This window comes from Erpetoichthys calabaricus, chromosome 9 (genome assembly GCF_900747795.2).
Source record: "Erpetoichthys calabaricus chromosome 9, fErpCal1.3, whole genome shotgun sequence".
NCBI lineage: Eukaryota > Metazoa > Chordata > Cladistia > Polypteriformes > Polypteridae > Erpetoichthys > Erpetoichthys calabaricus.
Genome location: NC_041402.2, coordinates 19,916,722 through 19,936,774, shown reverse-complemented (window position 1 = coordinate 19,936,774; position 20,053 = coordinate 19,916,722). Strand labels below are relative to the sequence as shown.

Here is a 20,053-nt window from a genome sequence, read left to right as displayed (position 1 = left end):
AACGTTTGCTTCAATTTCACCCTTTCTTGCTCCGCTCTTGTTTGCTTGCTTCACTCACTTCAACTTTAGTGGGTCTCCATTCCAGATGATCTCAGTCTCCATACAGGCCTCTCTTGTAAGGTCACTTTGATGTCAGCCTGGAGAGCTTGAGTCTGGTCAAGGCCTTCCTTTAACTCCATTGTGCCAGTGACATGTGTCTCAGTGCTGATAAGGTTAACCGAGCTTCATAGCTAAAGATTTTCACTATATGGATCATGGAATTATGGATCACTAGCTGAAATCTGGGACTTTGAAACACAAAGCTAGTAAGGTTGGATTGAATCTTAATGTTTTTGACAAGATTGACTGTCATAAAATAAATTTTAGGAAAAGTAACACAGAATTACAGAGATGACTGTCAGTCTCAAGTGGTCCATTGTTGAATTTGACGTTATCAAAGTGGTCCTCTAACTAAAAGACTTTGAGCACCCTTACAACAATTAAGTACATGTAGAATAAATAAAAAATATATACAGTACAACTCATATGAATTTATTTTTAAACATATTGTTAAATATTTCAAGGGTAAACATATTACACTATCTTGTATTATGCTAAAATGTACTGTAAAATATGTAAATTATTTCTGTTTTTCTATATTGGAATATATTTAATATACTTTTTAATAGGATTTGCTTTAGACAAATCTTACAATATATTGGACATACAGTATATAAACAAAAAGACCTCTGTGTGTGTGTGTGTGTGTGTGTGTATGGAGCAGTCCACTCTGCTCACGCTCAATCACAGCCACTAGATGGCGCATGCATGCACTTTTACATTTTTTCTTACATTTTTTCCGTGCTTGCATGTACCTCACTAGACCTGTGACCTGTGTGCAACAAACGACATTGTGCTAATGACACAGATGAAGAGAAAAATGCCGCGACTCAACAACGTGCAAGTGGAATGCCTCAGCAACAGAGAGCAAGGGTCGAATTTTTCACTAAAAACGTGGGAGTATTTTCTGACGACGATTAATTGGATTCGTATGCCAGAGATAGATCTAAGATGTGGTATCGGCAGTTTCTTCTTATGAAAGCCAGTGGGGCAAAAAGCACAGGTGGGTCCACGTCCTCTGCACTGGGTAATTCTTAAGAGTTAGCTGACACCTCTCCAAGTTCACAAATATAGTAAAACTGCTAGGGAGTCTTCAAGTTGTTTTTTGTCCCGAAGACCACATGCAGCTAGTTTTCAAATAAAGTGTAAATGACAGTTTTAATACATTGTATATATAGTACTGTTCAAAAGTTTTAGGCAGGTGTGAAAAAATTCTGTAAACAAAGAATGCCTTCAGAAATATAAATAATGATTGTTTATTGTTATCAATTTACAAAATGCAAAGTGAGCGAACAAAAGAAAAATCTAAATCAAATCAATATTTGGTGTTACTACCTTTTGCCTTCAAACCAGCATCAATTCTTATAGGTCCACTTGCACAAAGTCAGGGATTTTGTAAGATTCTAGTCAGGTGTTTGATCAACCAATTCTACCAAACAGGTGCTAATGATCATCAATGTCACACGTAGGTTGAAACACAGTCATTAACTGAAACAGAAACAGCTGTGTAGGAGGCTTAAAACTGGGTGAGGAACAGCCAAACTCTGCTACCAAGGTGAGGTTGTGGAAGACAGTTTCATGTCATGGAGAGATTGAGCACAGCAACAAGACACAAGGTAGTTCTACTGCATCAGCAAGGTCTCTCCCAGACAAAGATTTCAAAGCAGACTGGGGTTTCAAGATGTGCTGTTCAAGCTCTTTTGAAGAAGCACAAAGAAACGGGCAATGTTGAGGATCGTAGACGCAGTGGTTGGCCAAGGAAACTTAGTGCAGCAGATGAAAGACACATCAAGCTTATTACCCTTCGAAATCGGAAGATGTCCAGCAGTGCCATCAGCTCAGAGCTGGCAGAAACCAGTGGGACCCAGGTACACCCATCTACTGTCTGGAGAAGTCTGGCCAGAAGTGGTCTTCATGGAAGAGTTGCAGCCAAAAAGCCATACCTCCGACGTGGAAACAAGGCCAAGCGACTCAAGTATGCACGAAAACATAGGAACTGGGGTGCAGAAAAATGGCAGCAGGTGCTCTGGACTGATGAGTCAAAATTTGAAATATTTGGCTGTAGCAGAAGGCAGTTTGTTCGTCGAAGGGCTGGAGAGCGGTACAATAATGAGTGTCTGCAGGCAACAGTGAAGCACGGTGGACGTTCCTTGAACATTTGGGGCTGCATTTCTGCAAATGGAGTTGGAGATTAATAGTGTTCTCAATGCTGAGAAATACAGGCAGATACTTATCCATCATGCAATACACATCAGGGAGGCGTATGATTGGCCCCAAATTTATTCTGCAGCAGGACAACGACCCCAAACATACAGCCAAAGTCATTAAGAACTATCTTCAGCGTAAAGAAGAACAAGAAGTCCTGGAAGTGATGGTATGGCCCCCACAGAGCCCTGATCTCAACATCATCGAGTGTGTCTGGAATTACATGAAGAGACAGAAGGATGTGAGGAAGCCTACCTACATCCACAGAAGATCTGTGGTTAGTCCTACCAGCCGAGTTCCTTCAAAAACTGTGTGCAAGTGTACCTAAAAGAATTGATGCTGTTTTGAAGGCAAAGGGTAGTCACACCAAATATTGATTTGATTTAGATTTCTCTTTTGTTCATTCACTGCATTTTGTTGAATGATGAAAATAAATGATTAACACTTCCATTTTTGAAAGCATTCTTTGCTAACAGCATTTTTTCACACCTGCCTAAACCTTTTGCACAGTACTGTATATATATATTAAGATACTTGTCATTTTTTATGTATTCCAGTGTATTGTAAAAATATATTAACCTGACATTGAAGATATCACCAAGTAGATGTCTCATACTAATTTCTTACATTGAGATATCTTCTAGACCAGGGGTACTCAACTTTGGCCCTGGGCCTATTGCTTTAACCAAATTTTTAAGTAGAACCCATTTATTTACTATTAAAGATATATGTTTTTTTGGGTTCTCGTTGTTAACAATTCAGAGCCTTTACGGCCTATTTTAGTTTTAAACCAAGCAACCATTAGTTAATATGGAGGTTCAAAAGACAAAGAAGCCCCAAGCTCTCCATTTAACGTTCTTTCATTTAAACCCGTGTACACGCATCATGAATTGTCTGTGTTAATTCAGATTGTGACAATAGATGCACTATACCAGTGCTTACCCTGACACAGACAGACACAGGAGGCACACTTATAAAAGCACAGGCTTTTTATTTTATTTTTTTCCCTCGTGGAGAATGTCTTCCCCTTACCCATTAGCCCACAATGCAGTCCAAGCAGAAACAGCACACCTTAACAGAATCCTTCTTCTTTCTTTTACTATTTCTCCTCCACTCCTCCTTGCTAAGTAGTTTCTGCTGGCCCCTTATATAAGGCACCCGGAAGTGGAGCAACAAGCACCTGAAGCACTTGCGGCTGCACTTCCGGGTGTGGCAGAAGAACTACCCTCATGGGCTCAGGAACAGCTGCAGCAACCCCTGGCGGCACCCCCGGATCCCAATAGAGCTGTAGATAACTGCGTCTCCCATGAAGTCCTGCAGGAGTCTGAGGCACCACTGCAACCCATTGGGGCTGCCATCTAGCATCCCGGGGGAGTTAACACCCTGACCAGGCTTGCTCCCCCGGCCTGACAAGGACCCCGGCTGTCTGTGACAAGATTCTGAATTAAATGAGACAGAATGGATAATCAGGCATTTTTTTTTAACAGATGTCATATGTTCTTTCATTTTTTTGGGCTAAATTCAACCCAAAGGTGCTTCCTATGATTCAAAATGCTGTATATGTTCTGCTGGGCAAGTTATCGTCTGGGCTGATGAACTGTCACTTTACAGAGGACTGGATTCCTCAAAGAGGAAGAGACCTAAATGTGCATGGTAATGAGCAGTAATGCTGACCTCTCGCATTCCTCCCTACCCTTTTTAAATTTATCCTGACTATTCATGTTGGGTCATGAATAAATTATCCACACTCATTGATTATTTGCTTCTGGTTTAATCAGTTGCCATACAACGTTGGCTGAGCCTGTCATGTTACTACTTTTAGATCAATCTGACTTGTCATGTGTGATTCCCGTTAAGGAATGATCAAGAATCCCTGACAGAATCATCATCTTCATCTCCTTTAAACAGGATAGTAAGCATTCAGCTTCCCAAACCGGCATAAATCTATTTGTCTCTCTGTACATTGGCACCTTTGGTTGCAAGTGGCATACTGAATTGTAAAAAGGCTGAATATATCTTCAAAAGCAATAAATAGAGGTAAGGATTATTCCTACACTGAAAAAATATTCAAAATGGAAATGAAGGTTAGACACACAAAAGACTGATGAAGGCCACACAGTCAAAGCCACCCAATGGAAACCACAAAGTCCACAGAACTACCTTGTTTTTAATTAATTTTTTTATGTGAGAATAACCTCTGACCATTTTTTCTTTTACATGCTATATTCTTATGCAGATCTTTTTAAACCAAAGTCTCTGCTACATTGTGAAGGTTCAACACAAATCTGTTGCACAATTTATGTTTATGTTGCAAATACCTACCGCCTTCGCCCCCCTGTGACCAAACTTCGTACAATGGATGACCGAACCTTTACAGTCGCTGCTCCACGGCTCTGGAATGTCCTACCAGAGAGCCTGAGAACACAGCAGATTGTGGGCTGTTTTAAAAAACAGATAAACACATTTCTATTTAGGAAAGCTTATTAACAAGAATGCTATAATTATTGTTGTTTTATCTCTGTTTTTATCTTGCTTTGCCTTTGTTTAAACTTTTTATGTAGTACTTTGAGATTTACTGTTAATATAAAGTGCCCTAGAAATAAAATGTATTATTATTATTCATGCTTGATCATCGTTCAGTGCAAATTTTATTTCTTAGTGAGCATAACAGATAAGTGAGCAAAACAGGAAAACATCACATCGTGATATTTGTACACATTGTCACTGTACAGTGGAACCTTGGTTCACGATCATAATTCGTTCCAAAACTCTGGTCGTAAACCAATTTGGTCGTGAACTGAAGCAATTTCCCCCATAGGATTGTATGTAAATACAATTAATCCGTTCCAGACCGTACGAACTGTATGTAAATATATATATATATTTTAATTTTTAAGCACAAATATAGCTAATTATACCATAGAATGCACAGCGTAATAGTAAACTAAATGTAAAAACATTGAATAACACTGAGAAAACTTGAACAACAGAGAAAAGTAACACTGCAAGAGTTCGCGCTATAGTGCTAGGAACCGCTCGCTAACAACACCTTTTTTTAATGAGTTTTAAGCACAGGGGAAAAAATTAACATTTGAAAAATCCGTAACTTAATAAACCACCAAGAAAAGTAACATTGCAACAATGCAGGCTACGAACCGATCGCTGTAAACAGAAGTGAAAACAAAATCAAGCCTTCTCTACCTTATGCATCCCTCCCTCTCTCGCTCTCTCTCTCTTGTGCGCGCTTGTGTGTGTGTGTGCGCGTGTGTATCTCTTTTGCAAGCCTGGAGTGCCTGTGTGTCTCTCTCGTGTGCTCCTGTGTGTGTGTGCGTCTGTCTCACTCTCACGCTGCCTGTGTGTGTGTGCGCAGCTCTCTCTCTTGCGCTGCCTGTGTGTGTGTGCATCTGTCTCTCTCTTGTGCTGCCTGTGTGTGTGTGTGTGTGTCGCACTCTCTCGCTCTCTCTCTTGCTCGCTGCACAGGAAATGCACAGGGAGAGACTGAACATGTACGAACTGAAAGGGAACCTGGCTTGTTCGTATACCGAGTGTGTGGTTGTGAACCGAGGCAAAAGTTTTGCAAACTTTTTGGTCGTAAACCGATCTGTACGTGTACCGAGACGTCCGTGAACCGAGGTTCCACTGTATACAATATGCATCATGATATTTTTGTTATGAATTACCACAAATGAAGAAAGAAACCATCAAATGAACTCTGGGCATAAAATAGACACATACTGTAAGTGATTATTTTATTAAACAAAAAAAGTAAGGCAAGATAAAGAAAAACAGTAAATGTTCAATTCAAAAAATAAAATCGAAAAAATAAATCCAATAAATAAAACAAGAAATTCCAAAAACAAAAAAGGATTTATAAACTGTAAACTGCCATATTAGGGAACACAAATCAAAATGCAAAGTAAAAAATTTTAAAAAAGCCTGATTTAGAGTAAGGGTCTGTGTACTTTTTGGCATTTTCAATTTCATTTTAGAAGCAAAAATGAAAAAAAAGCTCAAAAACAACAAAACAGACGTATTTTCGTTGTCTGAAACCAGAAGTACTTCTTTTTCTGCATGATTTTTGATGACACGTGCGAACAGTCCTCCTCACAACACGTCGATCAACGGCCTTGAAGTTACACTGCATCAGCAGAGAATGGGTCCGTGTACTTTTTGGTATTTGAAACTTCATTTTAGATGCAAAAACGAAAAAATGAAAATGAAAGGAATTTTCAGATTTTGATTTTTGATTAAAGAATAAAATAAGGGAAAATAAGGTATTTTTTTAATTCAGTGGTAACAAATAGCAGTCATAAACTTAAAATTACACATAATTTTCTGGATTTATTTGTGATTCAAATAATGAAAGTGTTATAGCTCAAAAACAATAAAACAGACACATTTTCGTTGTCTGAAACCAGAGGTACTTCTTCTTTTGCGCGATTTTTGACAATACGTGCGAACAGTCCTCTTCACAACACATCGACCAACGGCCTTGAAGTTACACTGGCATCACCAGAGGATGGACCATTACGTTGTTTTTCGGAACACTAAAAGAGTGACACTCCGGGACGAGGCCATGACTGCAGAAAAACTGAGTCGCTTCTTTCCGGTAAAAATACAAGCTCTGCAAACTTTGCTTCATTGATGTAGCAGTTCTTATATGAACGTTATTGTTGTTACTTACTGTGAAACAGCTACCATTTGGTGATTTCATTTACTAACACTAAGTCTGGCAATTTTTATAGTGCTAGCATTTTGAATGGTTGCTCATTGACTTTTACCGGCTACTATAGCGAGTAAACGTTTCGAGTATTAACAGTGCGCAAAGTGTAACACATGTTAGGAGAGCAACGTGATTTACAGAAAGTTTTCTTAACATGTGTCACACTTGTCAATGAGCGACCATTCACACATTTACACACATTCAAAATGCTAGCACTATAAAAATTGCCAGACTTAGTGTTAGTAAATGAAATCACCAAATGTTAGCTGTTTCGCAGTAAGTAATAACAATAACTTTCTTAAAAGAACTGCTACATCAATGAAGCAAAGTTTGCAAAGATTGTATTTTTACCTGAAAGATGCAACTCAGTTTTTCTGCAGTCATGTCCTCGTCCCGGAGTGTCACTCTTTTACTGTTCTGAAAAACAACGTAACGGTCCATCCTCTGCTGATGCCATGCAGTGTAAGTTCAAGGCCGTCGGTCGATGTGTTGTGAGGAGGAGGACTGTTCGCACGTGTTGTCAAAAATCGTGCAGAAGAAGAAGTACCTCAGGTTTCAGACAACGAAAATGTGTCTGTTTTATTGTTTTTGAGCTATAACACTTTCATTATTTGAATCACAAATAAATCCAGAAAATTATGTGTAATTTTAAGTTTATGACTGCTATTTGTTACCACTGAATTAAAAAAATACCTTATTTTCCCTTATTTTATTCTTTAATCAAAAATTAAAATCTGAAAATTCCTTTCATTTTTCGTATTTTCGTTTTTGCATCTAAAATGAAATTTCAAATACCAAAAAGTACACGGACCGGTCTCGTTCTCATTTCTTGCATTTGTCTTTTCTGATGTGCGGAAGAACAAAAGGAAAAAAGTAATTGTTCTGCGTTTTTCATTTTTACCTTTTAAATTGAAAATCAAATAAGTGCCTCTTTTTCTTTTTTAAATTATATTTTCTGAAATGAAATTTCAAATACCAAAAAGTACACGGACCAGTAAGCCACCTAATTTGATGTGTTGTTAAAAATGTAATAATGTACATTATGAGGCAGAAGTACATCATAAGCAATGGATAGATAATAGTTGCATCAGATTTTCAGAATGTTAAAATGTGTGCATCATACTGTATGTTTAAAGTCTAAATATTCTTGAGTGTAATAGAAATTTGTCAGTTTTACGCCGTCTGATAGATAGAGGGTTATATCCCTAGTTAATTTAAATCTAAATTTCTGCTTGGTTTATCTAATTTTAACTAATCTAATCTAATCTAATCTAATCTAATCTAATCTAATCTAATCTTGTAAAGGATTAAAAATCAAAAACAACATCATATTCGTAATCACAGACCTTGAAATAGTTTAACACGATACCCCACATGCTTTTGTTTTAAAACATGTAATTTTTAACCATCTGGAGGGCTAAGACCACTGGTAAAGAGTCTGATATCAAAAATATGATCACATTCATGATCAACAACCTCAAAATAGCTTAAACTGAAACTCCACATGCCTATACTGCCCATCTCTGTTTTTTCTAAGTTTTGTGAAAAGTCATAATTTTGACCCCTCTTATTTCCATGCTGAAATCTTTACACAATTAGTACTTGAGATTCCATTAGGGAGTGAACCCCTGTGGTTAGTTGATGCGGCATGCACAACTTCAAAGACTTCTGACCATTTTTGGTAAAGACTCCTATTGGTTTACTCTTTATCATAAGGGTGTAGTTTCCTGCATAAAATATGGTCCAGAAATTGGGTAAAATTAGGGGTCCAGAGAGCCACAAATAGGGAGGAAGCTTGACTTCTTGTATAACTAGACATCAAGACAAGTCAAGTGGTTTATCATATGTTGGGTTTTTCTTATACTGGCGAGATGCCTGAGGAAAAAAAAAAGAAAAATGAATTGATTTCAAAGCTTTCATAAGTAATTCTGATGAACACAATACCAGATATATTAAAGAGTGCACTCTAAATATAAACTATCATGATCTGGCCTTTAAGTTTACTTTTTTCCAACTTCCAGTCATCTTATTTAATTTATGAAGAAGCAAAATAACATATTTGACAACATCCAAAAGAAAATTAACAAATCTAACAAAATCAACATAGAATAATGATGATTATATTTATGTACCAGTTGATAGAAATTAAATGTAAACTGACTTGCTGAAGCAGATAAAAGCAGAACATGGCACATAATGACCAAGTGTGCGATCGGTGGCTCACCACAATTTGAGGTTTTGTGTTTTTAAAAGCAAGCTTGCGAGTTACAGACCTTCTGGAAACACAGCTCCAATGGAGCACTGTGATTAAAAGAAAAGGAGGCTCTATGAGTGAAAAGAACACTAGTTAGGAAATTGTATTTACAAAATAAAAAGAAGAATTTCATACAAGATTAAACTTGGCCAGCGAGGAGTCTGACAGAGTATCTCAAGTTCTGGTCAGTGGTAACAAACAATAAGGAAACAAACAAAGAAGACTGAATGAATAAATGTAAAACTCTAAGAACAATTTTTCCTTATTTGTCAAAGCTTAATATGCACAATGGTAATCAAAATATATTAGAGTGATCAAAATATATTAGAGTTTGAGAAAAATAGTTTTATATTCATGTTTCAATTTAAAATTACTTTGTAAGAGCTTGTCAATAAAAAGTTACAAATATTTATGATATGTAAATATATTCTACACCCACATGCCAAAGTTATCATGAAGCAGTACACATAGGGCTAAAGCAGAATTGTGGCATATAAGATGAATGGAAATATATTTGTTAGATCCAAGACAACATTTGTGTGTCATTTATCTTTGATCTATATGGATGATAAATTCTCCACACAGCAAATGTAGAGTTTTCAGTAATGTGTGGAGGGTTATCGGAGTTAAATGTAAAATGCAAATATAATTCTATGAAACTTCAGTTTTTGTGTATGTATAAATATGAAAAATAAAATCAAAAATGTTGTACTAGATTTCATATTGTTATATTTGATTGTATTCACTACTGTTATGCTTCACATTTAATTGTAATGGTTCAATTATTTATGTTTTCAAATGATATGCAAACTCCAAACAAAGTTGCAAGGAACATTCTAGTGTTTGTACCACTCAGCAGTTGCACAATAGACATCTTGTCAAAGTGGTTGCTTTTTGTTCTGGTGAGTAGCACACAGAATAGCAAAATGCTACAAGACTACAAAAGAGCCATTGATCCAGACCAGAGTCCTCATTAGCCTACTTAGGATAGGCCTCAACCCAGGCAGCCTGACCGCAAACCTAGTAGAAGACTTTGGCCTATCCAGCCCAAAAAAGTGGTGAATAGGTTTTCAAAGTTCAACATATTTTAAATGTTCTAAATATATCAAAATGTCTCTTGAGGTGAAGAGTCAAGCAAAATGACACCTTTTATTGGCTAACTAAAAAGATTACAATATGCAAGCTTTCGAGGCAACTCAGGCCCCTTCTTCAGGCAAGATGTAATCAGGCAAAAATGTCTCTTGAGAAAGAAGCCTGAGAACCCAGCACACCACGGCTCTTTACAAAATGGAGAATTTCTATGAAATCAGAAAAAAAGGAAAAATTGACAACAGCCAGAGAAAGGCAAAAGACAATAAAAAATCCTTATCCAAAATCCAATACCCGTGAACCTAAAACAGAAGCAAAAAACGTAAAGGCCAGAGAAAGATAATACTCGTGGAAAAATGTTCTTCTCAAAAAATGACAGCAATGAACCAAAGGAGGACCCACTGCTCTGCCTCACAATAAACAGGCTGAGGGGGGTCTTTCAGTTGTAACCTCTTGGGGGGTTCCACCTACAAAACACAAGAGACACAGGAGATCAAGTAGTGCATATAGTATTATAGATAGTAAATAGTACAATGGTTATTCAAAATTACATGAATGTAATAAATATGTGAAGATTATACTATAAAATAACGAAATCACAGAAAACTGAAAAGAAGGGGAACCAACAGTGGACAGGACACAAAAATACACTTTTTAAAGCCATATACCTGAAAACTTGAACAAACACCTTGAATGGAAAAATCATCTATTTACAAGTGATTGATATGTCAGATTTAATCATACACCTCATATTTAAAAAATGTGTGCGTGTGTATACATGAGGGGAGACCCTAAAGTAACAAGATTTTTTTTTTTCAAATCGTATATTTCTCAGAACATTTCCAAAACGTAATCACCCTCAAAATACTCACACTAAGATGCAATACACTTGTCCTACTACTTTCTCTATTGTTCAAAACTATTCTGAAACCCTTGCAAAGTGATAGCCTTCAGTGCCTCCGTTGTTTGCTTCTTGGCCTCCTCCACATCTTTAAAACGCTTTCCTTTAAGGTCCCTCTTCATTCTTGGAAATAAGAAAAAATTGTAGGGTGCAAGGTCCGGGGAGTAGGGGAAGTGGGAAACCATTGTCATCCCATATTTCATGAATAACTGCCACACACTTAATGCTGTGTGTCATCGTGATGCAGAAGCCACTCGCCTGATCGCCACAGTTCAGGTCATTTTCTCCGCAATGCATCACGCAATCGCTTGCCTGGCTCAAAACTTCTTCTTTGACAGCCTCTTGAAGCATTGTCACAGCTTCTGCTGCTGCTTTTCCCAAAAGGAAACAGAACTTGTTTCTGCAAACATGTTGTTCTTACAAGTCTACCATCACAAAATCGACAAAGACGGTAACAGAGGCTCAAGAAAAATACAGTATTACACTGATCTTACAGACCTTTCCCCAAGGACGCCGCTTGGCCAAATGATGCAGAGGGCAGTCTAGTAGACACACCTAGCAGTAAACATCAGGACTAACGTCCCTTCAGCCTCAAGAAAACAATTCTCATTATTTTTGGGTGCCCCCTCATATACTGTGTGTATGTATATATACAGTATATATATATATATATATATATATATATATATCCTCTTTAATAAAATCCCTTTGTGCGTCCAGGTGTCCGTGTGTGTGTGTCTGGTGAAGTGCGCATGCGCGGGGCATGGTGCGATGCGTGATATTACTCTCAGAGAAAGTTACAGGTGTTTTATGGAAATACAAACCAGTATTTCTGCTAGAGGAAATTAAAGGTACACAATACTGTGACACATATTACAGCCACATACAAGCCAGTATTACTGTCAGAGGAGATGAAAGGCATATTACTGACGCGTACGCCTGTATTACCGCCAGAGAAAATTAAAGGTATATTACGGACGTACACGCCAGCGGACGTACAAGACGGTATTACTGTCACAGAAAATTAAAGACACACAATACACGGCAGGACACACACAAACACACCCACACACCAAGCACACACTAGGGCCAATTTAGAATCGCCAATCCACCTAACCTGCATGTCTTTGGACTGTGGGAGGAAACCAGAGCACCTGGAGGAAACCCACGCAGACATGGGGAGAACATGCAAACTCCACGCAGGGAGGACCCGGGAAGCGAACCCAGGTCTCCTAACTGTGAGGCATAAAGATATATATTGTAATAGAAGGCCCCCTTGACCCTGTAGTTAGGATATAGCGGGTTGGATAACGGATGGCTGCGGTGGGTTGGCACCCTGCCTGGGATTGGTTCCTGCCTTGTGCCCTGTGTTGGCTGGGATTGGCTCCAGCAGACCCCCGTGACCCTGTGTTCGGATTCAGCGGGTTGGAAAATGGATGGTTGGATGGATGGATAATGGATGGATGGATGAATATATATCACTATTCTGAAAACGGTATTTTCTTTTGATCATTGTATGGCCATGGCAATGGCCATATTGTGAACAGTTGCTACTGTCATGTGGTGAAAACACTATGTGACGTATTATGTAATTTCACCCTGTCTTTATAAAATGGCGGTGTATAGCTTGTGTCATCTGAATATTGAAATTACTAACAGATAAAAGCAATTTCATTCCTTGTTAGTTAGGGGTAACTAATACAAGTCAGTATCAGGACCTTATATATTGATCTTATGCCCTATTTCTTGATTGTTCCAATCAATGTTTGACCTCTCATGATTTTCAGATCCTAGCCTGTCCTCAATTTATGCTCCACTTTCTTCCGTTAGTGTTTTTCTCGTCTCCGTATTGTTTTATCACACCTTTGCCTGCAAGCAACAGTTCAAAGAACATAACTAGTAGTTAGTTATCAGTCAGTTGAACCAGAGATGTAATCTGTGCAAGATCTACTGTATTGTTAATATTTATACTAAGATAAAAGCAGGAATTATTTATACATTTTTCTTGTCAACTCTGATGGTAAAATTGTGTTTTATCTTTCAGCCCTTGGCCGTACACCACCCTGGAGAAAGGATATGACTTAGTCACTGGGGAACAACCGCCTGAAAAAATATTCAGGTATTTTTTTCTTCTTCTTTTTCTTTATCACCTTTCGCACTTCTAAGTGGGGTCCAAATGCCTAATACAGCTTGGTCCTTCACTTCCTTCCCAATCAGACCCATTTCCTTCAAATCTTCATATTTCACTTTATCCATCTACTTCTGCTTTGGCCTATCCTGTGTTCTCTTCCCCCGTACTTCCATCCCCATCACTCTTTTGCCCACATATTCAACAGGTGTATATACTTCAACATACTTTTCTGTACTCTCTGAGATATCTCTCCCAATTCTGTTCCCTGCATTTATAATGTTCCTTGCATTACCCATCAACAACATGCGCCTATATTGCAACCTTGATCTTTTTGGAGTCGCTTCAGTGGCGGGCCGCTGCAGTGCTGTGAGCCTGCGGTTGCCCCGGCAATGGATAAACTGTCTTCCACAGACGCGGCGATCGCACTTCGGGATGCTCTTCGGCATGTCGTCCTGTTGGGGGGAGTCCCAAAATAGTTTAGAAACTTCACATGAAAACAAAAATGTCTTTGTTCAGTTATACAATTTCTTCAATAAATAAATCCATAAAAACACTGGTGTAGCATATAGCCAATAAATAAAACACAAAGTTACCCAAAGTAAAAATCTGTAATCCACCATCGTGAAAGTTCTACTGAGTGTTACACATGGAGAAAACCCATGTGAATGCGAAGACAATGTGCAAACCCCACAAATACAGCAAATAACATCCAGTCTTTAGTACTGTACTATGAAGAAGCAGGACAAATAAACCGAGACAGGGTACCGGTCCATCTCAGGGCACTCGCACCCACTCACAATGAGGCTAATTTAGATATGCCAGTTAACCATTACAGATGCAGGAGGAAAACTGGATTACCCAGAAGGGGAAACCCATACAGACACTGGAAAAAAAATGTTCCACAGACATTGAGCGGGCATGAGAGCCAGAATGCTGGATCTGTGTGGCAGTCGTGCTGTCTGCCATTCCATCCCAGCTTTGGAATACTAAATAACTTTTGCCAGATGTACAGAGTCAGCTCAGCAAAAAATTGAGTTACAGTTGAGAAGTTGTGCCATTTTTTAAGTACCATTAATGCAGTACCTTTTAGCCTAGACATCACTTATAAATAAACCTATTTATTATTAAAATATGTTACAAGGATAACTTTTTTAAGAGACTCACAAGGTCCTTTTTAGACATTGCACACCACATTAGAATATTTTCTTTCCATTTTTTCAAAATTGTTCAAATTCATTAACACGCTTCACTGTGGGTTATGATTATATTTTTTTATAATATTACAGTTTCTAATTCATTGTCCTCTTGAATTCTAACTTCCTTTTAAATACATATTGCATAGTGCTTATTTTTATATTTGGCTCATCATTTCAGGCTTTTGACATAAATGATATCCACTATTAAAGTAATAAAACTTTCAGAATAAGTGTAGAAAACCTAGAGGATTTGAAGCTGCATGTTAGCCATGGAATTTAAATAATCATCATTTCAAACTCTAGCCAGTAACTCTTCTTCCATCTCCAGTACTTCTCTAGACATTTTAAAATTTGATCTGTTGATATACATGATCACACGAGTGAAGGAATATCTGCATTTTATTCTGAGCCTCTTTAATGCTTTTTGGCACTGGTGTTTTGATATCAGATCTATGTCATGATTAAGAAAAATTAAGAATCATGTTTGTATGTAATCTTGTGAACATCTACAGTAGGCCGGTGTATGAGAATCTTTGCCTAAAGTATAAAATTGTAATTATCTTTTCATCCTCTTTAATAAAATCCCTGTGTGCGTCCAGGTGTCCGTGTGTGTGTGTGTCTTCTGGTGAACTGCGCATGCACGGGGCACGGTGCGATGCGCGATATTAATGTCAGAGAAAGTTACTGCCGTTTTACGGAAATACAAACCAGTATTACTGCGAGGAGATTAAAGGCATATTACCAACGTGCATACCTGTATTATCGCCAGAGAAAATTAAAGGTATATTACGGAAGTACAAGCCAGCAGACGTACAAGACAGTATTACTGTCACAGAAAATTAAAGACACACAATACACGGGGGCAGCCCACGAAGAACGGTCAGCTCAGCAAGTAAACATCAACAAAAGAAAGGCTGAAAGAAAGAAAAATACGACGAACAAAAAGAATGAGGTCAAAGTCCCTTGCAATTTAATATAGACTGTTCCTACTAATGTTTATGCACTACTGTTCTAGCGCCCGTTATTGTAATGGGCTTAATGACTAGTATATTTATATTACTAGGGGGCTTCACCCTTGCTTGCATCGCTCGCCAACCCCCCTCTCCCCACCCCACATCGCCTGTGCTATTCGCCGTTGTGAAGAGGGGGGCTGAACGCACCCCAAAGAGATGCGGTTGCACCGGCGAAACCCCCTCTTAAACGGTGATACAATGGGAAACAAACACAGTTCTTTTTTTTACCTCCTCTTTGCTCAATCAGCTGCTGGCTTGCTGCTGCTACTGCCGTGCCACGTGATCTGCATCTTGCACATCACTTCAAACGTTTCAAAGCCTGTACAGCAGCTGTCCTTTTGTCTCACTACCTTGTCTGTCTTCTCCCCCAGACATCCTCAAACACTACTCAATCTCATTTCGCTGTTCCGTTATTTCACCGAGTAACATTTTCCGTTTGTTTGTGCTAATGCGATCTATACTATCATTTTTTTGAGACTTTCGAATTTTCCTACTTCAGTTATCTCTAACCTGCTCTGCATGTGTATCACGCCAACATCTTTTAATTTTTTTACAACGTTCTACTTTGTCATCTACTACTACTGGGCACCAATATCTTCCTGTGGGCTATCTGTTTATCGACTCCAGCCATCATTTCCAGCTCTGGCTTCTTCCTCTCTGCTGGTCGGAATGCCCATCTGCCTGCTCGGAGTCTCTCATCTGGGTAAGGAACCATCCCCTTTTCTGGTCGGGATGCCTGTCCAACCCCTGTGGCATTTACAATGCCCGGAAGTAAGGCAAGGAGTTTTAAAAGATAACCAAATGTTCTGAAATCAATCATTCCACTGTAAGAAAATGATTTGCAAGTGGCATAGATTTCAAACAACTGCTAATTTGTCCAGGACTGGCCCAGCAAATCCTGACCATTTGATGCTAAAACAATTCTTCAGAAACACCCAGAATTTAATTAAGGGATATGCAGGGAACTCTTGCAAAAGCTGGGGTCAAAGTGCATGCAACTACAATCAAGAAAAGAGACTTCATCAATTTGACCTACATGCAAGATGTGTCAGGGAAAATCCTTTGCTGTCCAAAAAGAACATTCCGGCAACACTACAGTTTGCCATTGAACATCAGGCTAAGAGCAGACCTCCTGGAACAATGTGCTCTGGACAGATGAATCAAAGATAGAGTTGTTTGGCCACAGTAACAGTAGACATGTTTGGCATAAACCAAAGAGAACATTTCAGGAGAAGAACTTCATACCATTTGAAGAACATGGTGGTAGACATTTTATGGTTTGGGGTCAGGACCTGGGCAGCTTGCAGTCATCAAGTCAACTATGAATTCTGCATTGTATCAAAGTGGGCTTGAGGAGAATGTGAGGCCATCAGTCTGAAAGCTGAAGCTGAACCAGAAATGGACCTTTCAATGTGATAATGATCTGAAACACACTAGACCAAACCACTAAGGAATGGCTAAAAAAACAAAACAAATTATGGAAGGTTATGGGATGGCCAAGACAAAGCTCCAATCTGAATTGCATTGGAATGTTGTGGGGGACTGGAAGATGCAAAAAAACTCACAAACAACTTTTGCATAGAAGAATAGTCAAAAATCTCACCAAATCAATGTCAGAGACTGGTGGGCTGTTCTGCACAACTTCTACAAGAAGTCATTTGTGCTAAAGGGGGCAATACCAGTTTCTGAGGCCAAGGGTGAACATTACTTTTTCCCCAGAAGATCATTACATCTATTAGTATTTTTATTGAATAAATAATTGCAGAGGCAAATTTGTGTTTTTATTCAAGTATATCACCTTTATCTGTAGGTCCTGTTTCCGCAAAGATGTATAGTTTTCCTATTCAAACATGTTGAAAAAGTCACACTTCTAAGGGGTGTACTTACTTTTTCACATCAACAACAACAACAACAACAACATTTATCTCTATAGCACATTTTCTTATAAATGATGTCGCTCAAAGTGCTTTACAAGTTTTATAAAAAAAAAATAGAAATATAAAAATAAGGTGAGGAAGAATAAAGTAAGGTCCGATGGCTGGGAGGACAGGACAAAAAAAAAAATAAATAAACAGAGGAATGTTAGATAATGAGCTGTGGTGCATTCTGGGATCCTGACGTCATCAGAGGGGAGGATGATGCGGAAGTGGAGGAACGGGAGTCGGCTCAGGGTGTCGGCGTTTCCTTCTTTCTGGGAAAATAGAGAGAGAAAGGTTAGTTGCCTGTCCGTCCCGTATGGCTTTCGGTTTTCGCACTACTTCCTGGGTCGTTCTGCGACTCCCCATGCGCGCGTGCGTGACACCACCCAGCCCCTCCGGGGCATTCTACCTGACATAAATGATCTCAATCAGTCCTCATGGTTTTCACATGGAAGAACTGGACGATGATGCTCATGTGGACATCTGACTTTCAATCTATCAATGTAGGGACTGCATGGTGCCCTAATCAGGTGGTGGTGGCGCAGATCGCCACCACAGAAAACTGGAAAAAGAACAGCAGAGAATCGTACAGACTAGAAAATGATAATTTAATGCACATACAGCTTAACAGGGATACACTAAAATGTAGCTACGATAAAGCGATGTTAAACTAATGGGGTTTTAGCAGTTTTTTAAAGTGCTCCAACAACAACAACAACAATATTTATTTCTATAGCACATTTTCATACAAATAATGTAGCTCAAAGTGCTTTACATGATGAAGAAAAGAGAAAACAAAGACAAAGTAAGAATTAAAATAAGACAACAATAATTAACATAGAATTAGAGTAAGGTCTGATGGCCAGGGAGGACAGAAAAAACAAAAAAACTCCAGACGGCTGGAGAAAAAAAAAAAAAAATCTGCAGGGGTTCAGAGGCCACGAGACCACCCAGCCCCCACTGGGCATTCTACCTAACATAGATGATCAGTCCTCCTTGTATTTAGAGTTCTCGTGGAAGGACTTGAAGATGATTGTCATGTAGATTTCTGGCTTTTAATCCATCAATGTAGTGCTTTGATTAGGTGGTGGTGGTGCAGGTCGCCACCACAAAAAAACGGGAAAAGAAACAGAAGAGAGAGTAGGGGTGCTCCACCGTATTAGCCTGCCGAATTTCTATCTGTCAGCTATTCCAGATTTAAGGTACATAACAGCAGAGGGCCGCCTCACCACTTCTTTTAAGTTTAGTTCTTGGAATTCTAAGAAGACACTCATTTGAAGATCTAAGGTTACGATTTGGAGTGTAAGGTGAGAGGTATTCCAAAATATATTATTTAAGGCTTTGTAAACCATAAGCAGTATTTCCATGACTGTACATTGTTTACAGGTGGCATGGTGGTAAAGGGTTTAGCATAGCTTCCTCGCTGCTTGAATGAACATTTTGAATCCTGTCTCATTCAATGCCTATGCACAGATTTTATGCTTTATATATTTTTATGGTTTTTATGACTGTATATTCACCCCATTAGTACTTATACACTTACTGTATTTCTTTATTTATTTCTGTTTAGATACCACACACACACACATAAAACTGTTAAAGTGTTTGCTACAGAGCCTCAAAAGGTGTTCAGACCATCTCTGGTGTGCCTGCTGTTCTTTCTAACTCTAGGATTAGACCAGCTGGTGTACGATCAGCCCAATGACATACAACTGTTCCCCACACAGACACAAGGTTAAAATCCATAAAACATGTGATTTTCTATATACCTGTTTATACTGCACCAGAGCTCTGCACTTCTTTGAAATATGGACCTCATATTGCTGACTTATAGTGCATTCTGAAAGTATCCCGACTGCTTCACTTTCTGCACAATTTGTTGTGTTGTAAATTTCTATTTTCGAAGGATACATTTTCCATTTATGACCATCAATCTACACTCAATAACCTAATAATAATGACAAAGTGAAAACATGTCTTCAGAAAGGGTTGGAAATGTATTAAAAGTTGAGAACTGAAATCTCTCATTAATATAAGCACTCAGAACCTTGATCCAATATTTTGTAGAAGCCCCTTTGGCAGCAATTACAGCCTGTGCAATACCTTTCCAATGGTAAGACATGGTGGTGACGATGTCATGAGTAGCAGGGACTGAGAGACTAGAGTCTGGGGCAAGCTGAACTGAGCAAAATACAAAGATATCCTTAACGAAAACCTACTCTTGAGCGCTTTGGACCTCAGACTGGGCTGAAGATGCACCATTCCAACAGGACAGTGACCGTAAGCACAAAGCAAAGACGACACAGGAGTGGCTGAGGGATAACTCTGCGAATGTCCCTGCATGGCCCAGGCTGTGCCCAAACTTGAACCCAATTGAACATCTCTGGAGAGACCTGAAAATTGCTGTCAACCAATGATCACCATCCAACTGGACAGACCTTGAGAGAAATCTGCAGAGAAGAATGGCAGTAAATTCTCAAATCCGACTGTGCGAAGCTTGTCGCGTAATACTCAAGAAGATTG

At 38.8% G+C, this 20,053-nt stretch overlaps 1 protein-coding gene across 3 annotated transcripts in view; it reads left to right on the top strand.

The window, feature by feature from the left end:
• Nucleotides 1-20,053, top strand: part of LOC114657387 (astrotactin-2-like) — a 2,479,169-nt gene that overhangs the window by 1,358,344 nt on the left and 1,100,772 nt on the right. For all 3 annotated transcript variants that reach the window (XM_028809185.2, XM_051931934.1, XM_028809183.2), the window contains one exon: nt 13,316-13,390. In XM_028809185.2, coding sequence (XP_028665018.1) covers nt 13,316-13,390 — 75 coding nt within the window. The remainder of the gene's footprint in view (nt 1-13,315; nt 13,391-20,053) is intronic.